Source organism: Zingiber officinale, chromosome 9A (genome assembly GCF_018446385.1).
Source record: "Zingiber officinale cultivar Zhangliang chromosome 9A, Zo_v1.1, whole genome shotgun sequence".
In the NCBI taxonomy this organism is placed as follows: Eukaryota; Viridiplantae; Streptophyta; class Magnoliopsida; order Zingiberales; family Zingiberaceae; genus Zingiber; species Zingiber officinale.
In genome coordinates, this window is record NC_056002.1 from 98,798,538 (window position 1) to 98,818,927 (window position 20,390).

A 20,390-nucleotide genomic window follows, 5' to 3' on the forward strand; every position below is an offset into this window, starting at 1 on the left:
CACATGAGTAAGTGTAGTCGGACATGTTTAGCACATGAATTAAAAATTATATTCTTTACAAAAATCTTCAAATGTACATTTAGATCCAAAATTAAAAGAAAAAATATTCTATGAAAACAAATTTAGCTAATAATTCTCTTAACTTTTATTAGAATATAAAAATAAATCAGAATCAGTACTACCACTAGTTGAAGAAAATTTTGATAATTGTATTTGAGAATGATTGAATCCATATTCTGTTGAGTACTTCATTTCTACGTATTATTTCAATGATCCATAGTCGTCATTAGCTTGGAATTTGTAGGAAGTATTGCAGTGTTTACATTTTGCAAGCAATTCTGCTGATGGAAGAGTAACTTTCTCAAAATATTTAGTAAAAATAGAAGATTTTATAGAAGAAATTTCTTGAACCTTATAAGTAATTACATCAATACTTCCTTATGTCTCGGGTGTCAGAAGGTACTCGGTCGTATCATCGATTTATTAAATGATGGGGTCCTCGTGTGAATTCACCATTTCATTTTCCCTCCGAGATTGAGAAAATGAACATCTTCGACCTCCTTCTATTGTAGTTGAGAGTTGGAAATAAAAGTGTGTAAAAATGAAGACTTGGAATCGAAAACGTGTAGAGAATATATGTGTGGAAATGATAAATGAACTCTCTATTTATAAAGTTTGGATAATAATAAACACTAAATCATAATCATTGATCAAAAAATGATAAAAATGATCTTAACTATTGAAAAAAATACCTTATAATATCATCCTCAACCTCCCCTCCCAATGGCTAGAAATCGCCGATTACAACGAATACATATAAAAAAAAATCTTGGAACCAACGGGGGTCGAATCGGCGGTCCGGTTTTTGGGGGTTTGGAATTGTAACTACCGGGTAGGTTATGGTTTGACATGTTGACTCGATTACGGGCTCAGGTCGGGTTCGGGCCAGGTCCGGCCCCAACCCGACTCGAGGTTAAGTCTAATCCCATCTTTATTGACTCATGCGGGAAGAAGTAAAAGGGCATGAAACATTCGACGTGGAGATGTTTTTAATTTTGACAATTATATAAACACTAGAAGAGGTGAGCCACATATAAGTTGGTTTTCTTATTCCTATCTAGGCAATTCTTCTCCATTAAACTCTCTTCTTATTCTTTTCTTCTTTCCTATCGGTGACTGAGTTAAAGTGCCGACAAGCCAACCCAAGCTCTAGCTTATGTTATCTCTCAAGGTGTTAGATCTTGTGAGTTGAGAAATTAATCCAATTTTATGGAGAGGAGTCCAAGTTCAATGGAAAAATAGACTATAATAATAATATATCTATTTTAATAAAATTTTAAAAGAGATCTTTTTTATTTTTTTAATAAAATTCATCCATGTCTTCAACCATCCCGCTAAAATAGGATATTTTGAATATTTTATAGATATAAATTACTTTTAGGAGGATGAAAAAGTTTGAAATGTGTCTGAAATACTCAGAACAATAATAAGATAATTAGAATTTGAATATTCAATATGTATAAATTAATTGTGCTTTATATTTATTGATGAAATAGAAAATAAATAATCCTCTTTTAAGATTAATAGGAGGAAAAAGCCATGTACTACAGTGCTAAAGAGTATGGTTCATGCAATTGAAAAATGGAAATGTTGAATTCCTTCTAAATATTTTGTATTAATTATCAATTATGTTATTGGAGGTAGGTTTATATGTAAAACTAGTTACATATGAAAAGGGGCGATCCACCTTTCTGTAGTGACTTTTTAGTGGTGTTCATCCTAGTAATCAGTCATAATATTTTAAGCTATTCTATATAATTTGAAAAATCTAAACTTACTGCTCTACTGCTTAATTATCATCTCGTCATCTTGGAAAACTCTCAGCTCATAGTTAACAGATTGCAGACACAAACCTGTCTCATGAAACATTAACCTCCTTCCTTCAGGATCTGCAAAATCCAACTAGCAGTAATCCAATCTCCTTCCAGGCGACCATCACCATCCTGCTGCAAGTTCACGTCCTCTGTCTCACAAGCGCATGCAATCAAGAGCCAGCAGAGCACGTGAGACGTGTCCGACTGTCTGCTGCGATAACGAGTGCTCCATGATTGACACTGAAAGAAAGAAGATGTGGAGATCGAGGTGTAGAATCTTTTGGTCATCGCTCTCGCTCTTCAATGTTTTTCTGCCGGAGAGGATGGCTTTAGGGAGCTGTGGGCAACACTGCGTTTAAACTGGTCCCGTTCGTGGCGAGCAGTACCGAAAGCAAACCATCGCACAAAGATCGGCGAACACAAATCCTATTCTGTCAGATCTGTCAGCATGAACAAGCTCATTCTCAAAGATCGAGAGTAGAAATCTTATGAGGAAGAAGATGGAAGCGATCGATTATAGACGACTAAACAGTGGCCTTAGTAATTAGTTCCTCTGTTCATCGCCAGCAGTTTACTGATGATCCTCTTGGGATTCTTAGGGAGCGAGCACAGGGCTCTGAACCGCGAGGAAACGCTCCTCAGGAGGAGCGCTTCGCGCGGAATCAGATCGTAGTCGATCTCGTCGTCGTGCTCTTGCGCGAGCTTCATTTTGAGAGTTTCGGGCTTCTCCGCGGTCGGACATTTCGACTTCGTGATGCTCCGACCTCGGTCTTCTTCGTCTTCAACCGCGGTCTTAGCCAGCAGCGTCTTGAGGTTGCCGGGCAGCTCGGTGACTTGGCAGCCTGACAAGGCGGCGGCCCGCGATTGCTCGGAGAACAAGACCTGCACCACCACCCGCAGGGGAAGAAGCTCGTTCTGTGCTGCTTTCATGCAGGCCTCGACCGAGAGCTTCTTGCAGTCTAGCATTCTGCACAGTTGCTTCCTCGCGTTCTTGTCGAGCTCCGGGTGTGACTAAACCAGGCAAACAAGATCAAACCAGTTTTGAATCAAACATGTAAAGGTTGAAGATAAGATCTGAGAATTACCCTGAGGTAGATGTCGATGACTCTGTAGAGATCGTCATGGTCAACCCTGGCGAAATCTGGAACAGCTTGAGCGACGGCAATTAGCTTCTCCACGGATAAGTTGTTGTCTCTGGCGATTTCTTGGAGGTAGCCATCGATGAGCTTGGCTACTCGCAGTTTAGAGCTGTGAGAGGAGGATAGCCGACCTTCCAACTCCACCTTCCTCTCGCTCGCAGGGCTCTGCAACTGCAGCAAGAATTCGTCTAGCATGGTCATCACTATGTCCACATCGTATAGTGTGTCGCTGGAGTTGGATGGGATCAAGAGATCGCCGGCGGTTGCTTCTTCCAGTTGTGATCCGACTCTTCTGGCCAGTTCCAGTTTCAATGAAGTCGAAGCTTGGAGAAAGTTTGCCGCTTTGAGAAGATTCAGCAGGAAATTGCAGGAAACAGAGCCTTTTTCCTGCGGCAGCAAGCTCAGTATCTTTTCCATCACCAGCCTCTGCTTCGCAGTGAGCTCTCCGCCGTCGTCGTCATGGATCGGCAGCCACCGGAGGGCGTAGGCCCTCAGCGCCTCGCCGACGAGCTTGGCCGGGACGATCCCGGCGGACTTGACGGCGACCATGACGCGCCAGTAGTGGTCAACGCAAAGTTCGGTGAGGTCGTCGTCCCACCAGCTTCCGGACGCGCCCGGGAGCAGGGGATTGGCCACGACGGCGGTGGCGACGGCGTCGACGCAGCGGCCGGTGATGCCGAGCTCCTCGCAGAGAGGAGGGGCGTGCTGCCGCGTGCTCTGCAGCGCGACCAGCGTGTCCTTCCACCGGCGGAGGATGCAGGAGCTGAAGAAGACGTCGAGCTTGCCGAGGAGGTTGCCGCGGTCGGCGTCGTCGCTCATCCGCAGGTAGTGGGCGGCGCACCAGATGGGGACGATGTTGAGCGCGCTGAGCGTGATGGCAATGCCGTAGCAAAACTTGGCGCAGAGCTCAAAAGCGTCGGCGTCACAGGGGAACTCCGGCAGGTGAACGACGGCGATCTCACCGGCATCCTCGATCTCAGAGCAAAGCTTCTGGAGGCGGAGGCATTTCGACAAAAGAGGAAACTGCAAAACCAATCAAGAAGCCATTTTCATCAACAAAACAACAAATTCCAACAGCTTCCGACTTCGATCACACTGTAATTCACCTTGTGCAGGCGGTACAAGCTTCCATGAACATGGATTTCGAGGTCAGTGGACACCTCCGACGAGACAGACCTGAAATCAAGAATCACACTATCAGAAAAACAAAAAGCATCAAAAACAGAAGCATCACGCGCGCACCTGATTGCTTCAGCGGCGAAGAAGAAGGAATCAGGTCTGTATCCAAGCTTCATAAACTTCATCTTCGCCAACTGACTTCTAGTTCATCACACTGTCGCAGCAAATTTAAGAGGAGGAGCTCACTAAACACGAAACACAAAACACAGATCAATTCGTCATTATCATCTTTCGCTCTCGATCCATTGTTGTAGCTTATCCTTAAAAAAACAAAGCATAGTCATAAAGGAGGGGAACAAGCTGTGCCTATTTTTCAACTTTTCTTATTACCAGTCGCTCTGTGCTTTGACTTTTCAAGGCATGCAATTAAAGAGGCGACTGCGTTGGCTGTGCGGTGAAGGGAATGATGATTAAGTTAAGTGGTCCTGTGCCTTTTTTATTTCTTGGCTCCTTTGCCATCTCCTCCTGTTGGTCAACTCAATTAAGCTCTCTCTTGAGCTTTCATGGATTTTGACAGACTCATACAAATGTCACGATAGGGTTTAGGTGACCTAATCGACCTAAACAACACTGTGAGATGCTGAAAGCTGAAGACATTTCTGAGAAGACTAAACAAGTCAGGCGAGACCTACTTGATAGATTAGGAGAATATATTGGAGCATAATGTCGGCCCTCTGAATCGACCTCCTACTTGTTAGAAAGAGATAAATCTTAAGAAATATTTGTCCTAATATAATGATTCTTTATGTAGAAAAGATTACACATCTAATAAAACATTTTACATCTATTGAAAATTGATCCTAAGATCAATTGGTGCAATTTATTAACTGTGTCAACTGGTGAAGGCTAAATTAGGAAAATATAGATTTGATAGGTTGGGTGTATCAATCATAAATGAGCCAAATTGATCAAATATCAATTTAGAAGACGCTCCATTGTCTTAAAAAAAATCAAATGAGCATTTTTTTTCCATGATTTTATTTTAAAAATATTCTTTGATTCAGTGCTATTGTATTGTAGAAGCTACCAAGTAGTTTTTACAGTGTATAGCAATTATCAGTAGTTTCTACGTGTAGAGATTAGTTATAGTTGCTACAACATGTTGAGGATGAATTCAAGATTTAAGATAAAAGCTACCAAGTAAATGTTATAACGTCTATAAGCTATTTAGTAACTGTTATAACAGGTAGAACTTAATAAGTAGTTGCTATAATATGTTTAGTGTAAGTTTAGAGTTTACGGTTTAGGTTTAAGGTTTAAGATCTCTGAAGACTATTATATCAAAATATTATTTACTTCAAATTTTTTTTAAAATTTATCAAAATAACTTTAAAATAGTTATAGAAGCACTATAATCTGAAACTTTAAATCCTAAATTTACTCTAAACACAAGTTATTGGGAGTAAACTTTAAATCTTAAATCCACTTCAAATATATAATATCAGTTATTGGATAGCTTCTAAAATAATATCTAATCTAGGGGTATTTTTGACATAAAATCCATTTGTTTGTTTGTTTTTTTTTTTTTGGGAAAGGGGGCACCTAAATGATGTTTCTCCTCATTTGGGAGGTTTTTGATTTTATTTTTCAACTACTTTATTGCGTAATAATATAAAAAAGGAAGGAAAAAATGTAATTTCTAGAATTCTAATGGGCAAAATAAATAAGTTAGTCAAAGTCAAAAATTTCTCGTATTATTTCGAGAACCTCCCCCGCTTTCCGTTTGAGTCGGCGTCTTTCCTTTTTCTTCTTCTGCTCGTAGCCTTTGGGTCGAACGCTTCTGCTAGAACCCTAATTCTAACGATTCATCGTCGTGCGATCTCTACTCCGAGGTCTTCCATCATCTCCGCTTCTCAGATCTCTCCCTTTCCTGATCGGATCGTCTTTGCTCGACTCGATTCTTTCCGAGAGGTGCGTATGTATGTGTGTTTTCCTTTCGTTTGGATTTGATTTTGAGGCTTTCGTCTATGGTTGATGAAATTTATAATTGACGTGTTGGGTGGTTCCATCTTGTGGATGTTAGATCGGAGACAACAAATGCCAGAAGAAGATCTGGTCGAGCTCAAGTTTCGGTTGTATGATGGATCGGACATCGGTCCTATCCGCTATTCTTCTTCTTCCACCGTCGCCATGCTCAAAGAAAGGATAATATCTGAGTGGCCTCGAGGTAGGAGTCTCCCTTTTCTTTCGACTTCATTCGAAAATCTGATTGATATTATTGTTTTTTATTTTTCTGATTTCAGATGAAAAAAAAATATCGTTTTCCGTCTGTGTTTTTGGTTCTCAGATCTTTCTTTTTTTTTTTAAATCCCATGTTTGTGTTTTTTTATGCTTCTTTGTCATAATCCATAAATTCGCTTTGACACTGTTTTGGATTGTTGTACTTTGTGTAACGTGATTATCACACTGGTTCACATTATCCGGTGAAATGTAGTCATACTAATGCCATCTGTTATGATTAAGTCTGATTCTTTGGAAATTACTGAGCATTTCCAAATTTGTGAACCACAAAACGTCAGTGCGTTGCCATGGACCGGATGAGATTGCCCATGTTGTAGCCTTGTAAGCAATCGTATTGAAGATTTTTTCTAAAATCTCAAGTGGAATAGATAAGAGTTGTTCCCAGATTATTATTATTTTTCTCTGTTTACCTAGTTTATAATTTTTCTAGTTATCCTCTGTACGAAGTGATGTAATCTAGTTTGATGTATTTCTTTAGCAATCCAACTTGAAGCTTTGCCCTTACTATGTCTATCAATATATTCTGGTCCCTCTACTATGTATATTTTTCTGATTCCTTTTAGAAGTTTCTCATACATATTTGATGTAATATTTTAATATATGTCTGGTCATGTGTTGCCTGCTTTTGTTAGTGTATTGACATTTTTTTTATGAAATAAACGTTCCAAATTTTTTCCAGGGACATAGAATTGCCAAATTATTCCTATGCTTTTTGGAAAATAGGATTACAGTGGATATTCTTGATAGACCTTGCTTTTTGTGATACTAGTTACTTTAACTTGCAGTAGTTAGCTGTGATGCTGAATCACTCACAATGGAACCTTGGTTATTGTATTGTGTTCATGATGAACTCACCGTCAAAGACAAATTTTGCTGATTGCAAAGACCTTTCCATTGTCCACCTTCAGCTTTCCGTTCCATGCCTAGTAGAAATGGTCAATCAACTGCATCAGTGGCACAGTTGAGATGAGTTAGTAATCTACCCAATCAGCTTAATCAATGTGTTGCTTGCTTTTACAAGGGTTCTGCTGGAGTTCCATTGAGGTGCATGGAGAGGAATGCCATTGGTGCCATTTTTCAGAAAAGGTGTCTTTCTGCCTGACTTGGGCGGGACCAAAATGAGAGAAATAAGTTCTGAATTTCTTCTCCCTTAACATCTTTCCTTTGAAAATTTGTTTTTGTTCTACCACTTTTCCGTACCTCCTTTTTCCTCTCTCTCTCTCTGTGATATTTTTCTCATAGGAAACAGCCTTAATCTAGTAGCAGGAGCCAGAAGGCATGAGCTACTGCTTATTTTACTTTCTTATCAACTTCAGTCATCTTATTTGAGATCATCCAACATCTAGTATCAAGGAAGTATGCAGATCATGTAAGATGTTTAAACTCTTGTAGTTTACCGACGATAAAAGTCGTACTGACTGCGTTCTTTATGAACTGTTTAAATATTTATGGTAGGCAATTCATTTCCGTGTGTCTTTATTTATGAATTTTTATCTTAAATTTCTAATTACACCATTACTGTTTTTTAGATGCCTATTATGTTATTATAATTTTACACCTACAAGAATCTTGGTGATTTTGATGTTTTTACTTACTAGCCGTTGATTGTATCAAACTTGCTGTTTAACATACTGTTGGATTTTTTGTCCGTAGATAAGAAGATTGTACCAAAAGTGTCTAATGATGTCAAACTTATCAATGCTGGCAAAATATTGGAGAACAGCTCAACAATTGCCCAATGCAAATCACCTTTTGGTGAGCTCCCTGCAGGCGTTATCACCATGCATGTTGTTGTTCAACCTACATTGACTAAAACCAAAACAGGTAAGTTGAAATTGTTTCTTAGGCTTACTTTTGTTGCAAACTTCAGATAGTATAATGTTTTTTTTTAACATCTACTTGGTCTCGTTGAGGATAAATTAGATTTAGTTCAATAAGAATTCCATCTCTTATTGTATTAAGTAGCTTTCAATTAGGTGACAGCAAGTTTTTCTATTTTTAAGAATAACTTGGATTAATCTTATTTGGAGAGTTCCAATCCAGTGTACACAAAGGAACAGTTTTTTAAGATTTACTTGTTCTTAGAAAAGCTTAAACCTCCACCTTTATTGATTTGTCACTGAAGTTACTTCTCTAGATTCACAACTGTAGGTTCTTTGCCATTGTGATCTTGCACTCTTGGAACACTTGTATTAGTTGATAGCCAGTATGTACCTTGTATGTATGACTTCAAATGATGAACAGCACTATGTGGATGATTGCCATGCTTAGAATTCAATACACGGACCATATTGGTGAAAAAGTTACAACAGTGATGAAGCTCCACTTTTAGTAGTAGGAACTTGCAATGTTTTTTGGATGTAGGTAAGATTGTATGAAGATGCTTCTTTGTAAACTCAAATCCATTTAACTTTGTCATTCATTCGGATTGCCTAGATAATTGTTTGAATGCAAATGAACTGAATACATTGTTTTTCAAAAAGTCCTCTTGGTCAAAGGGCTGACCTCTGATAATTTCTCTCAACAATCGGTTGATAGATACCATCAAAATCAACTGCAAATCATTACAGCAATTTCCTGCATAGAGCCCACCAAACCTTTTGATATAAACCAATAGGTGTTCTACTTCTTTATGACGTTTAGTCTCTCCTGCAAACAAATTTATTACCTTTTTATTATGATCTAGAATATTAGAATCATTTCCTTTAATGTTGGCTGTTATATCTTTTGTTCATGTTGCTAGAATTTCTTTGTTTGGTAAAATCTCTTTAGTTGATAAACCATAACCATTTCTAAATTTGGTTTTGTCACTTAACTAACCCTGATTATTTGTGTCTGCTTATTTCTCTAGCGATCCTTTTGTTATTTTCATATCCTATTTTTTTATTTATTTATTTTACGTATTTGAGTTGGTTCCTAATCATTTCATATAATAACCCCAGAAAAGGTTGATGAGTTGCCAAAGAAGACAACCTGCTCCTGCTCTATAATGTAGAGCAAGGAGCTAGTTCATGTTTCTCTCCAACGGTAATATCTGATCTGCTATGCAGTTTACTGGATGAAAACAAAAGACACGATATCTTGTTTCGTTAGAGGAAGTTCTCTGTCTTCGTGTTTTTTTTCTATCTCGTTGCCCAAATTTTAATTGTTGCACGCCTGTGTTGTTAGTCTTGACCCAGGTAGGTAATGGCATGGGAAAGCAGTGCCTTGTAACATAGTCTTGTATACTCGCAGGCTGTTTTTTGTGGATTTCATTTACGAACTACAGTTATTCTTAAACATGTTATATATGTTTTGATCGCATTAGCTGCAAATTAATTTGATAACACCGATAATATCTCAGCATATTCATATGTGCTTGGTCTCTGGTGAAAAGAAGGAACTTTTTGAAACACTGAAGCTTCATATTTTGCTCGTGTCGATAATCATTTCAGTTTTGATTTTGGTGTGCTCCATAAAATGACGAATAAGAATGAGAATGAATGCAACGGCAAGTGAAATGGATGACTCCATTCTTTCTCGTTGTGTTGGGAGGAATTCTTGATTGCAAATAAGGTTCTGTGTTGTTTAGTAAGTATTGATGATGTTCTACATACATCAGTTTTGATTCACTAATTATAGCTAACTTAACTAAAGTTACCTTATTACAGTTTTAAACATGATTCAAATGAGTTGACACAAGTTGATTTATTTGCTAAGAAACTTTAGATAATTCATGGTTCAAAATTTTAATAATTTTGGACAAAAGTTAGAACGGTAATTTATCAAAAAGGCACACTTAGATTTATTAATTGATCAAAAACATATTATCCTTGATATTTATCAAATAGCGTACCTAATTTTTTATTTTTCCCGTTCTACCTTTCAATCATTGTTTTTTTCTTTCCTCTTTTTTATGCATGTAATTTCTTTTCTCTTTTTTCTTTGCAATGCATGCATCCTCTCTTCTCTTTCCTCTCATATTCTCTTTTCTTACTCTTTAGAAAATATGCATGCATGCAAAATATAATATGGGTTTGATATGATTTCATATTAGACTCACGAGATTAGAGTTTAACGTGTCTTTTTTTATAACATTTTAATATTTTTGGAGAAGTCGAAATATGTGATGGACGACATCGATGGACTCCTTGCAGCCTCAGAAATTTATAAGACCTGAAATGAGTCTAATCCGAGGTCTCTAAGTCTATCAGTGAATTTTGGTCATATTTTAACTTCTCTTAAGGTGTTAAAATATGATTGAAAAAATCAACTAAAACAATCTAATGTGGATTTGATATGATTCATATTAGGCCTATGTTGATTCATATCAGGCTCGATGTGGACCTAATATTAACCATATGAGGCCCATGTTGCCTGAGGATGCGTGCTTCTGGATTCCAACTACTTCTAAAATGTTATTAAGATACAAATATACATATCAAATAAACACATTGTCAGAGGAACGCCAAAGGCTGAACAAGAGTGGCTGGGAGTAAATCCAGGGTCCCGAGTCAAAAAGCGTTAAGAGTTGAAGGTTGATGAATGGGCTAAAAGATCTAAGGGTACCCTATGGAGTCCAACTGTTGCATATTTAGGGAGAAATTTTAAATTATGTACTTAAATAAGATATAAACATGCATTTAGGCAAGATGAACATACACCTCAAGATGGAGAATTTAGACTCTTTGGATTTTGTATTGCTGTTATAACTTAAAAGCTTGGTAGCTACCAACCTGATTTCTTGGAGCTAAAGATGAAACTTGCGGCGGAGCTCTTGCATGTGAATTTTCATAACTTGGATGTTGTGTTGGATCCTGATATTTGGCTACCGCTCAAAGCTTTTTATCACATTCCGTCGCCACATTGTCGTTTCTGGATCGAATTTAAGTTCCCAAGTTGGCCGGTAGTGAAGGTCCTGCTTCAATGCCAGCACATGAGGCTTCCCATTCAAATGGACTGTCCTCAGTACTCTCACAAATTCTCCGTGCTCCAGTCCCTGTGTTTTTTTGAAAGAAAAACAATCTTGTGCATCTTAAATTCACAAAAGAAAAAGGCAAAGATTGGCAGCGCAAGATGTACCTTTAGTACTAGAAAAGCTTCTAGGTCCGGAGTTGGTTTCCCATTTATCTCAACTATCCATTGTAGTGCGTAAAGACCATATCTATGTACTGGACTTCCATGGCACCATCTGAGACCAGAAAAAAAAAAAAGCATTCATTTATCCAACAGCAGTAAAACAAGAGTTTTATGCCAGTTCAGAACCACAGGAACTTTGTGAAAAATCAGCTAAAATAATTCAACAGGCACCATCTGAGACCAGAAAAAAAAAAAGCATTCATTTATCCAACAGCAGTAAAACAAGAGTTTTATGCCAGTTCAGAACCACAGGAACTTTGTGAAAAATCAGCTAAAATAATTCAACAGGGCCTGATATGATTAATATTAGGCTCATGTTGGGTCTGATATGGAATCATATCAGACTCACGTTGGACCTAATATGGAACCATATCAGACCCATGGTTCATATAAGGCCCACATTGGATTGTTTTAGCTAATTCTTTCGACCATATTTTAACACCTTTGGAGAAGTTGAAATATGCGATGGACGACACCGTTGGACTCCTTGCACCCTCAGAAATCTACAGGACCTGAAATGAGTCCAATCCGAGATTTCTAGGTCTATCAGTGGATTTTGGTCAAAAACTCATTAATGGACCTAGAGACCTCATATTAGACTCATTTCAAGTCCTGTAGATTTTTGAGGCTGTAAGGAATCCAACGGTGTTATCTATCGCATATTTCGACTTCTCCGAAGGTGTTAAAATATTATAAAAAAGATATATTAAACTCTAATCTCATAGACATGATATGAAATTCATATCACTCATATTATGCTTTGCATGCATGAAGAGTAAGGAAAGAGAAAAGAGGATGCGTGCATTAAAGAGAGGGAAGAGAAAAGAAATTACATGCATAAAAAAGAGAAAAGAGATTGACAAATAATTAAGGGGTAGAACGGGAAAAATAGAAAATTAAGTATGCTATTTAGTAAATATCAAAGTATAGTATGTCTTTTTGTCAATTCATAAATCTAAGTGCGCTTTTTGATAAATTGTCAAAGTTAGAATGACGCTCTTTTTGTTTTTTTTTTTAAATCATAAAAGGAGCGTTTTGATTTTTTATTAAAAGGGTTCATCCAATCATTCAGTCATACATAAGCACTCAACTGCCCTCTAGTATTGTTTCATTATTATCTCATACTTAAATTTTGAGCCGATCAAATACGTTGTAGTAGCTATAATTTTGTAACTATAACACATGTATCAACTATGATTTCTGCTGTTACAATGTATATTTCATTTCTTTAAAAATATTCACGTTATAGTAGTTATAATTATGTAACTGTTACAATATTGATTTAATTTTGTTTATTTATCATTCATGTTGTAGCAGTTATGAAACCGTAATTGTTACAATATAGATTTGATTTACTCATTTAAAATTCACGTTATAGCAGTTACGATTTTATAGCTGTTATAATGTATTTGATCGATTTAGAATTTAGACGGAAGATTTATGGAGTAGATAATAATGAAATAATTGAGAGCAGTTTGATAATTGTATAGGGTGGGGCACCCTTGATAACAAAGAAAAGTATAGGGTGGGGCACCCTTGATAACGAAGAAAAGTAGGATATCTCTACGGTGATTTGAATTTTTTTTTTGTACAATATTTTTTTATATTTTATGACCCAATTCTATAGATAATTTAGTTAATCTCACACTTTGTAAACTTATTTATTAAAAATATATATACATTTTAATATTTTTCTTATATTATTTTTATTGATTTAAAAACATAATCTATTTCTAACATTTTAATACAACACACTGGATTACTAATTTGAATTCTGTCCCGAAATCATGTGCTGATCAGACAGTCATAACATCCTTGAGATGTGTGTAACATCTTTAAGATGTGATTTGATTTGTCTGATCGGCGAGCAGAACAGATGGAATACATGATTTCAGGACAGAAGATCTGAATTACCAACCTAGAGTAATATCAACCATGACATAATAAATGCCCCCAAAAAATAAAAGACGTTGATATTCACCTTATCAAATGAGAAATTACTTCCATTTCATATCATCTAAAAACACGAACAAAAAGTGGATCGAATTAAACCGTTTAGAAGAGTCAAAGATGGTGTATTTCCTTGGTGATAGTTAGTGCAAGATTTCCTCTACACATAAAATAACAAAATACGATGTGGATATGTATTGCAATGAGAAACACACACTTTAAATCCACCCGAATGCATTTGATTTCTTCTTGTTCAGAATCTCTTCTAAGATCTTCTATGGCGATAGCTTGTCGTTATCCATGTTTGTCGACTAAAGTGATTATATCTAGTGTCATTCATTTACACTTTCAATTCTTCAAGTCAGGGATTTATCATTCATCTAAGCTCATGGAACCTCAACTTTTGTGTGGGCATTGGACATTGCTTACAGAACAATATGTTCATGACAACACGACGCTCATCATTAGAACAAGCTCTTACACTTAATAGAATCTACGAACAAATCATGTCAGGTATGTACATCCTCTCTGAATCTGTGATGTATATTTACATCCATAAACAATTGCACAATCTAGGAATAATGATACCCCCTTTTGTAATGTTTACCATCGATAAGTCGATGTTTCATGAGTAGGATCTTATCAATCGGAAGCTCTGAAACGATACCCTAAAGAGATTGGCAAAGAAAAGACTAACAGTGCTTACAACTTCGGGAGGATTCGAAGGCTGCAGTGTGTTCTGCTTCGCGGTTAGGTTTGTTAGGCCAAGTTGTCTGCGTATCAAATCAATTTTATTAGGATCCACAGGACTGCCTGAGGTTTCAGAAACATAGAAGTTGTCCGCTACTTGAGCTCCTTCTCGCGAGATCTCTGCTCTTCGGATCGTCAATCCATTCTCACAGAACACTCTCGTGATTTCTGGGAGTGAAAATTTTCCATCTTCTCTCAATTCCAATGCTAGACCCTGAGGATTCAAAAAACATTGATACAAATCTGAATACGAATTGCAAACATTTTTACATTGCATTTGACTTTTGTTGTACCTCTGAGGATCTTCTCTCTATAGCTGCCTCAAGGCACTGAATCAGGTGTCGTTGTTCGACCTCTTCACTTACGGGAAGGCCATCGGCATTTCTGATATAGTATTCCTGAATGGAGGACTAAATGATTAGCAACGGCATGAAAGAAACACGAATAAGCTACTTGTTAACCAGAAGCATTAGGAGAACCACATTATTATCTACCTGATAGGCTTCATCCTCATCTGAACTAACGGTGCCATGATACACGACATATTGCATATCGGTGAGCGTACAAACTGTGTCGAAAAGAAGCTTACGCCTGTCCCTCGACCTCAAAATGACCACAGTGTATTCCCTCTCCAAACAGTTCGTCACGGTGACTTTGGGTCTGGATTCATCCTGCGCAACTTCTTTAGCAACAACCCTCTCATAATCCCGATCGTCAAACATCATCTGATGCAGCCTTCTTTCTGGGTGGGTAAGTCCCATTGAGACAATCATCCTAGCAGCTCTCGGATCATTATCGCCCCTAAGCACATTGCACACACGCTCCTTGATCATCGAGAGCCTTTGGGGGTCTTCAATTGCGCCCTTGGTGGACTCATCCGTAACATGAAGCACGGCTGCCACTCTGCTGTTGTGTGTCCATAGCTCAGCCTTCGCCACATGACACGACTGATTTGCGAGCACGGCACATATTTCAGATAGCAAGCCAGGCCTATCAGAGCCTGCTAACTCGATCAACGTGTGCTTATTTGAGGGTGTTATACCGACTGAATTCCGCAACTTAGGGAAGAACAAATCATCTGACTCTAGCGACTGCACAAACCGCAACGACAAACATGATTCAATCTATAGATTCATCTCGAAAAAACATAAGTTTGAGTCTGAAAAACATAAGGCAACAAATACCTTTTTAATGTAGGAGATGACCTCTTTGTCCAAGACTTTCCTTCCATCTCTATCAGTCACATAAAACACTGAGAAACACCAAGAACAGTATAAGAAACTCAGCACAAAAGGATGAAAGATCTCCGGTTTCTACACTTTCAAATGGTTTCAAATGTTTACCATCCATGAACCAACTTCCATCTGATGTTATGTAGGCCTTTCTGATGAAAAGATTCAGGTCAGTGAGGACTTGAACTACCTGAAGTAAAATTCCATGCTTGTTGACACAGTCCACCTGAACCAATGAAGGTAAGCAACAGTGATGATGATATCTTGAGCTTCTATCGTTTTAACTTTTGCAAGAAAGATTTAAGTTTAAATCTCCTTAAGTTTCTTACTTACTCTGATTACTGTTGCATCAGAACAGGAATCATTGTCTACAACAACCCTGCAACAAAGAAACCATACACTTCAGATGAGCTTTTGAAGGTAAACAAGAAGCAAATCGAGGAGAAGCCCAACTTTGAAGAAAATTCTTCTCTAAGAACAAAAAAACTTAACTTTGGAAGCCCAATACACTAGAAAAAAATACCCAAAATGAAAGGAAAAAAAGAGAACAAAATTTAACCTTGGGGAGTTGGTCCATCTGATGAGCTTCGAGAACTCATCGTCGTCCACCTCCAGTTCTACTTCAAACCGGGGAGGGGTCGCCATCGATTTGCTAAGGAGGCCCTCCTCCTTGAAGAAGGCTCGAGGGAAGAGAAGTGAAACGAGTCCAGAGCAAGGAGAAAAGGGAAGCTGCTGTTCCTGTAAATATGGACCTTACTTATGGCGGCGGATGAATGGGCTCTTCCACGCAGTTTCCTTTATCCCTGTTTATTTGGAAGGACGAAAATAAAAATTAAGGAAAGTTTTCGGAAGAATATTTTTTTAACATTAATTTCGTAAAAAATTAAATTCTTCCTTTTCTTTGATTTTTTTCCTCATTCGTTTTACCAAAAAAGATTTTTTGCCATCTTAAATTTCTTTCCATTCTTAATCTAAATAAATAGGGCATTAATACTTTTCTCTGTTTTTTTTTTCATTTAAAATTTGTTTAATTTTTTTATAATGGAATTTGCAAACTTTTTCCGATTAATCTAAAATAGACGGTTTCTCTTACCGAGTGAATTAATTTAATGTATAATCAAACAAGAAAATTTTTTAGGTTCTATTAGGTTTGTACATTTATATGGATGTATTATATTAACTTTTTCCTTTTATTAAAACATACTTGTATTTATTTTAATATTAAATTGATTATTTATAGATCTCTCTATCCATTATTTATTTTTATTATTTATATTTAAAATTTATTTTTTTAAATATAAAATCTGTTGGAACAATCTCAATGGTACCATATGTTTTGGTGTTTGAGCAAAAGGTTTAAGTTAGGTTCACCCTTGTATTTACAGGATACACATATGACTCAGCTTGATATCTTCGGGTCCGGTGAAAAATGGAGCATCCGAGGGATCATGGACAAAACATCAAGGACAAGGGTCAAGGGAAGCGACTTCGAGGCATATGCGAAGGATGACATTGGGGGCGAGCCGCGGACTTGAATGCATCCGAGGGACGAGAGTCAAAGGAAGTAGGCTTGAAGGCAAGAAATCAAAGCTGCAAAGAAGAGTGAGTTGTGAGGGTCAGAGTGTGAGAGAAATGTACTCGGGAAGGGAAACTCTAGGTTTAGGGTTGTACCAGTCGACTGGACCAGTCGACTGGACCAGTCGACTGGGGGTGAGCACAAAGAGTTTCTGTACCCGAACGGCTGGGATCAGTCGACTGGTGTTGGCACCAGTCGATTGGTAAAGAGCCGTTAGCCAGGCATCAATCGGCTGGTGCAATGACCAGTCGACTGATAACAGTAAAACAGCAGGATTATTTCTTCCCAAGTTCTATAAGATGGAGCTTGAGATGGCTGGCCAAGGTGATGAAATTAGATTGGGTTAAAATCTAATTAGAGTCTCCAAGCTCTTATTGCAATCCGGGCTAGGAATATAAAGTAATGGTAGACCCGAAGAGAACCAAGGTATTAATCCCAAGATGGGGAGATACATGCTTAGGAAGGGTAAGTCTAGGAATGTCTAATATGGATAAATCAACTCTAGGGTTAGGGACCTATAAAGGAAAAAAATCAAACTTTGAAAGTAAAGCTTGATCAATTGGAGAAAACCTTAGATACATTCAATGTTAGATCTAGAGGGTTAAGTATGGTGTTGGGTAGCCAAAGACCCAACAATGATAGATCGGGTTTGGGATACCAATTTAATGTCTCCAATGCTAAGGGAAAGTCTTATGCTAGGGTTGCATATGACTATAGCAAGGAGAAGTCAAAAAATAGCAAGGGAAAGTCATTTAAAAGTAAGGAAAAATTAATCAAAGACAAGGTGTCTAAGGTTAAAAAGGTTAAGTTTGTAGGCTAAATGTCACCCGAGGTGCACCGATGTGACCTAGCAATTGTAGATGAGTTACTTAGGGAGATGACTAAGGTTAAGAGCTCTAGAGGGAGCTCTAAGAGTCAATTTGGGGCACATGGCAAATGTATCTCAAGTGGATTTTACTTGGAAGTCTAGATTGGGTCATGGAATGTGCCAAGTGATTTGGAGACGGATTTGAGTCTCAACCTTAGGGAATTGGCACAATTGGGATGTGTTTCATGTAAGAAATATGACATTGGGGGGGGGGGGGGGGGTTATATTACATGATAATTGATTTTGGATGTATATATGTCATATAAACCAATGTAGGGATGCATTGTGGTTTAGTATGGACAAATACATCAAGAGAAAGCCAAAACTAGGACTTTAGGTCAAGGTTCAATTGAACCATTTAGCTAATTTTAGATTTTGTGTCAATCTTGGGATTGGTGATAGATACATATTTAAATGTATTTTTCTTAAGTATACATGGGTAAAACATACATCTCCACAAAATTTAGAGATTTTTGGGTGTCTGTAGATTTTTTGGCGCATTTCTAAAATTGAGTTCAGAATGTTGTCTGGGCTGAAATTGGAGTACCAATCGACTGGTGCAGTTATCAGTCGACTGGTAACAATGTATTTCGAACACAGAATGCTTCTGTATGTTGAATTCAATAGGGGCAGTCCACTGATGTTGGAGGCAGTTGACTGATACCAGGTTGACACTGTTTTTCAGCATTTGTTTTGACCAGGTCAACTCATGTAGGTGTATGAGATTCATGGGAGATAAATACACGAGTTTAGGGTCACGTTGATGATCAAGTTTTCGCAATTGAGATATTGTTGGAAGCTTTTTAATATTAGGCAAAAGGGGAGAAGTAAGATTTAGTTGAGAAAACTTTAAATATTTTTACATGAAATTCCTAGCTCAATGGGGAGCTTAGTTGTAAGGGGAGCCTTATGATAAGTTCCAATGTATGTTGCATTTTTTTCCCATTCGACGGTGTAAGTCCAAAGTGTGTAGCCTTGGCAACGTAAGTCCATTCGGTGGTGTAAGTCCAAGTATGTAACCTTGACAACATAAGTCCATTTATTCTAGTATGTTTATTTGCTATTATGTTTTCCCTAACTTAAACATATTGCCAAACATAAAAAAGGAGGAGATTGTTGGAGTAATCCCAATGGTCCGTGCGACCATGTGTTTTGGTGTTTGGGCAAAGAGTTTAAGTTAGGTTCACCTTTGTATTCGATATGTGTATATGAGTGTGCAGGTTTGCAGGATACACATATGACTCAGCTTGATGACTTCGGGTTCGGTGAAGGATGGAGCATCCGAGGGACCGTGGACAAGGTAGCAAGGACAAGGGTCGAGGGAAGTGCCTTTGAGGCATACGCGAAAGATGGCATTGGAGACGAGCCGCGGGTTTGAATACATCCGAGGGACAAGAGCCAAAGAAAGTAGGCTTGAAGGCAAGAAGTCAAAGTTAAAAAGAAAAGTCAAGTGAGTCGTGAGGGTCCGAGTGCGAGAGAAATGTACTTGTGAAGGGAAACCCTATGTTTAGGATTGTACCAGTCGACTAGTACTGGGACTAGTCAACTGGGGGTGAGTACAGAGAGTTTCTGTGCTCGAACGACTGGGATCAGTCGATTGATAAAGAGCCGTTGGAGAGTCATTGGCCAGGCACCAATTGACTGATAATGGTAAAACAACAGGGTTGTTTCTTCCCAAGCTCTATAAGATGGAGCTTGGGATGACTGACCAAGGTGACGAACTTGAACTTGGTTAAGTCTAATTAGAGTTTCCAAGCTCTCATTGCAATCCGGGTGTTCTTGATCGAGTTGTGGCGATGTTTCTCCACCGACAATGAGGATTGTGCTAATCGAAGTTTCCAGAGATTAATCCACCGATAGATAGGATCGTCCACCTTACGAACAGCCGTGGAGTATGAGCTTTATCTCCGAAACACGTAAATCGGTGTGTCGGTTTGTTTGCATTTCTTTTCTTTAGTCTTTATCTTTCATATTTGTATTTAGTATTAGATTTCCGCTACGCAACTAACAAATACATAGGAAGCGAATCATTTGGGGTGCACGACTATTCAACCCCCCTTCTAGCCGACTACAAGATCACCAACAAAATCTACTCATTAATCGCGTTCAAAAAATTGAACATTGTTAATAGTTGGATATTATAAGACCCATCCACATTGGTTGTAACACCATCAAAATTTTATAACACTCATATATTAACACCAATGTGGGTACTCTTAGACCCCATATAAATGGGAATTTTATCCATCGGTTTATCCTTTACGTGTTTTTCTTTTTTGTGACAAAAGATGAAACTGACATCTTGACGGTCCCTCCAAGGCGACTCCATATTTTATTGAAAGCGAGTTTCACCTAGCAATAATGACGTATGTAGAGATGAGATTGTAGGGTCGATGAGCACGTGAGAGGGGAGGGTGAATCATGTGTATTTTAAAACTTATCTTTTTAGACTTTTTAAAACAA

The 20,390-nt window shown here is 38.0% G+C and overlaps 3 protein-coding genes across 3 annotated transcripts; 1 reads left to right on the forward strand and 2 right to left on the reverse strand.

The window, feature by feature from the left end:
- Window positions 1-1,783: 1,783 nt before the first annotated feature.
- Window positions 1,784-4,615, reverse strand: LOC122021712 (BTB/POZ domain-containing protein At1g67900-like). Its single transcript, XM_042579868.1, has 4 exons — window positions 4,256-4,615; window positions 4,120-4,189; window positions 2,960-4,036; window positions 1,784-2,885 (listed from the first exon to the last, which is right to left on the reverse strand). Exons 1-4 carry the CDS (start codon window positions 4,315-4,317, stop codon window positions 2,412-2,414), a joined length of 1,683 nt encoding a protein of 560 aa, XP_042435802.1. The 5' UTR covers window positions 4,318-4,615; the 3' UTR covers window positions 1,784-2,411.
- A 1,290-nt stretch (window positions 4,616-5,905) lies between these two features.
- On the forward strand, window positions 5,906-9,770 carry LOC122021280 (membrane-anchored ubiquitin-fold protein 4-like). The gene is made up of 4 exons (XM_042579381.1): window positions 5,906-6,103; window positions 6,216-6,359; window positions 8,087-8,257; window positions 9,376-9,770. The coding sequence occupies exons 2-4, from the start codon at window positions 6,230-6,232 to the stop codon at window positions 9,426-9,428; spliced, it is 354 nt and encodes a 117-aa protein (XP_042435315.1). The 5' UTR covers window positions 5,906-6,103; window positions 6,216-6,229; the 3' UTR covers window positions 9,429-9,770.
- A 4,192-nt stretch (window positions 9,771-13,962) lies between these two features.
- On the reverse strand, window positions 13,963-16,242 carry LOC122021229 (ACT domain-containing protein ACR6-like). The gene is made up of 7 exons (XM_042579322.1): window positions 16,043-16,242; window positions 15,817-15,862; window positions 15,595-15,709; window positions 15,436-15,503; window positions 14,746-15,342; window positions 14,545-14,649; window positions 13,963-14,465 (listed from the first exon to the last, which is right to left on the reverse strand). The coding sequence occupies exons 1-7, from the start codon at window positions 16,126-16,128 to the stop codon at window positions 14,127-14,129; spliced, it is 1,356 nt and encodes a 451-aa protein (XP_042435256.1). The 5' UTR covers window positions 16,129-16,242; the 3' UTR covers window positions 13,963-14,126.
- Window positions 16,243-20,390: the final 4,148 nt, after the last annotated feature.

Bases quoted from the DNA above. Each gene is read 5' to 3' on its own strand.
- LOC122021712 (XM_042579868.1), bottom strand. From the start codon at position 4,317: ATGAAGTTTATGAAGCTTGGATACAGACCTGATTCCTTCTTCTTCGCC. The intron at 4,190-4,255 runs GTGCGCGCGTGA...TCTTGATTTCAG, and splicing joins TTCGCCGCTGAAGCAATCAG to GTCTGTCTCGTCGGAGGTGT. The intron at 2,886-2,959 runs GTAATTCTCAGA...TGCCTGGTTTAG, and splicing joins TCATCGACATCTACCTCAGG to TCACACCCGGAGCTCGACAA.
- LOC122021280 (XM_042579381.1), top strand. From the start codon at position 6,230: ATGCCAGAAGAAGATCTGGTCGAGCTCAAGTTTCGGTTGTATGATGGA. The intron at 6,360-8,086 runs GTAGGAGTCTCC...TTTTGTCCGTAG, and splicing joins AATATCTGAGTGGCCTCGAG to ATAAGAAGATTGTACCAAAA. The intron at 8,258-9,375 runs GTAAGTTGAAAT...TAATAACCCCAG, and splicing joins ATTGACTAAAACCAAAACAG to AAAAGGTTGATGAGTTGCCA.
- LOC122021229 (XM_042579322.1), bottom strand. From the start codon at position 16,128: ATGGCGACCCCTCCCCGGTTTGAAGTAGAACTGGAGGTGGACGACGAT. The intron at 15,863-16,042 runs GTTAAATTTTGT...TCTTTGTTGCAG, and splicing joins AGATGGACCAACTCCCCAAG to GGTTGTTGTAGACAATGATT. The intron at 15,504-15,594 runs GTAAACATTTGA...GGTGTTTCTCAG, and splicing joins TGGAAGTTGGTTCATGGATG to TGTTTTATGTGACTGATAGA.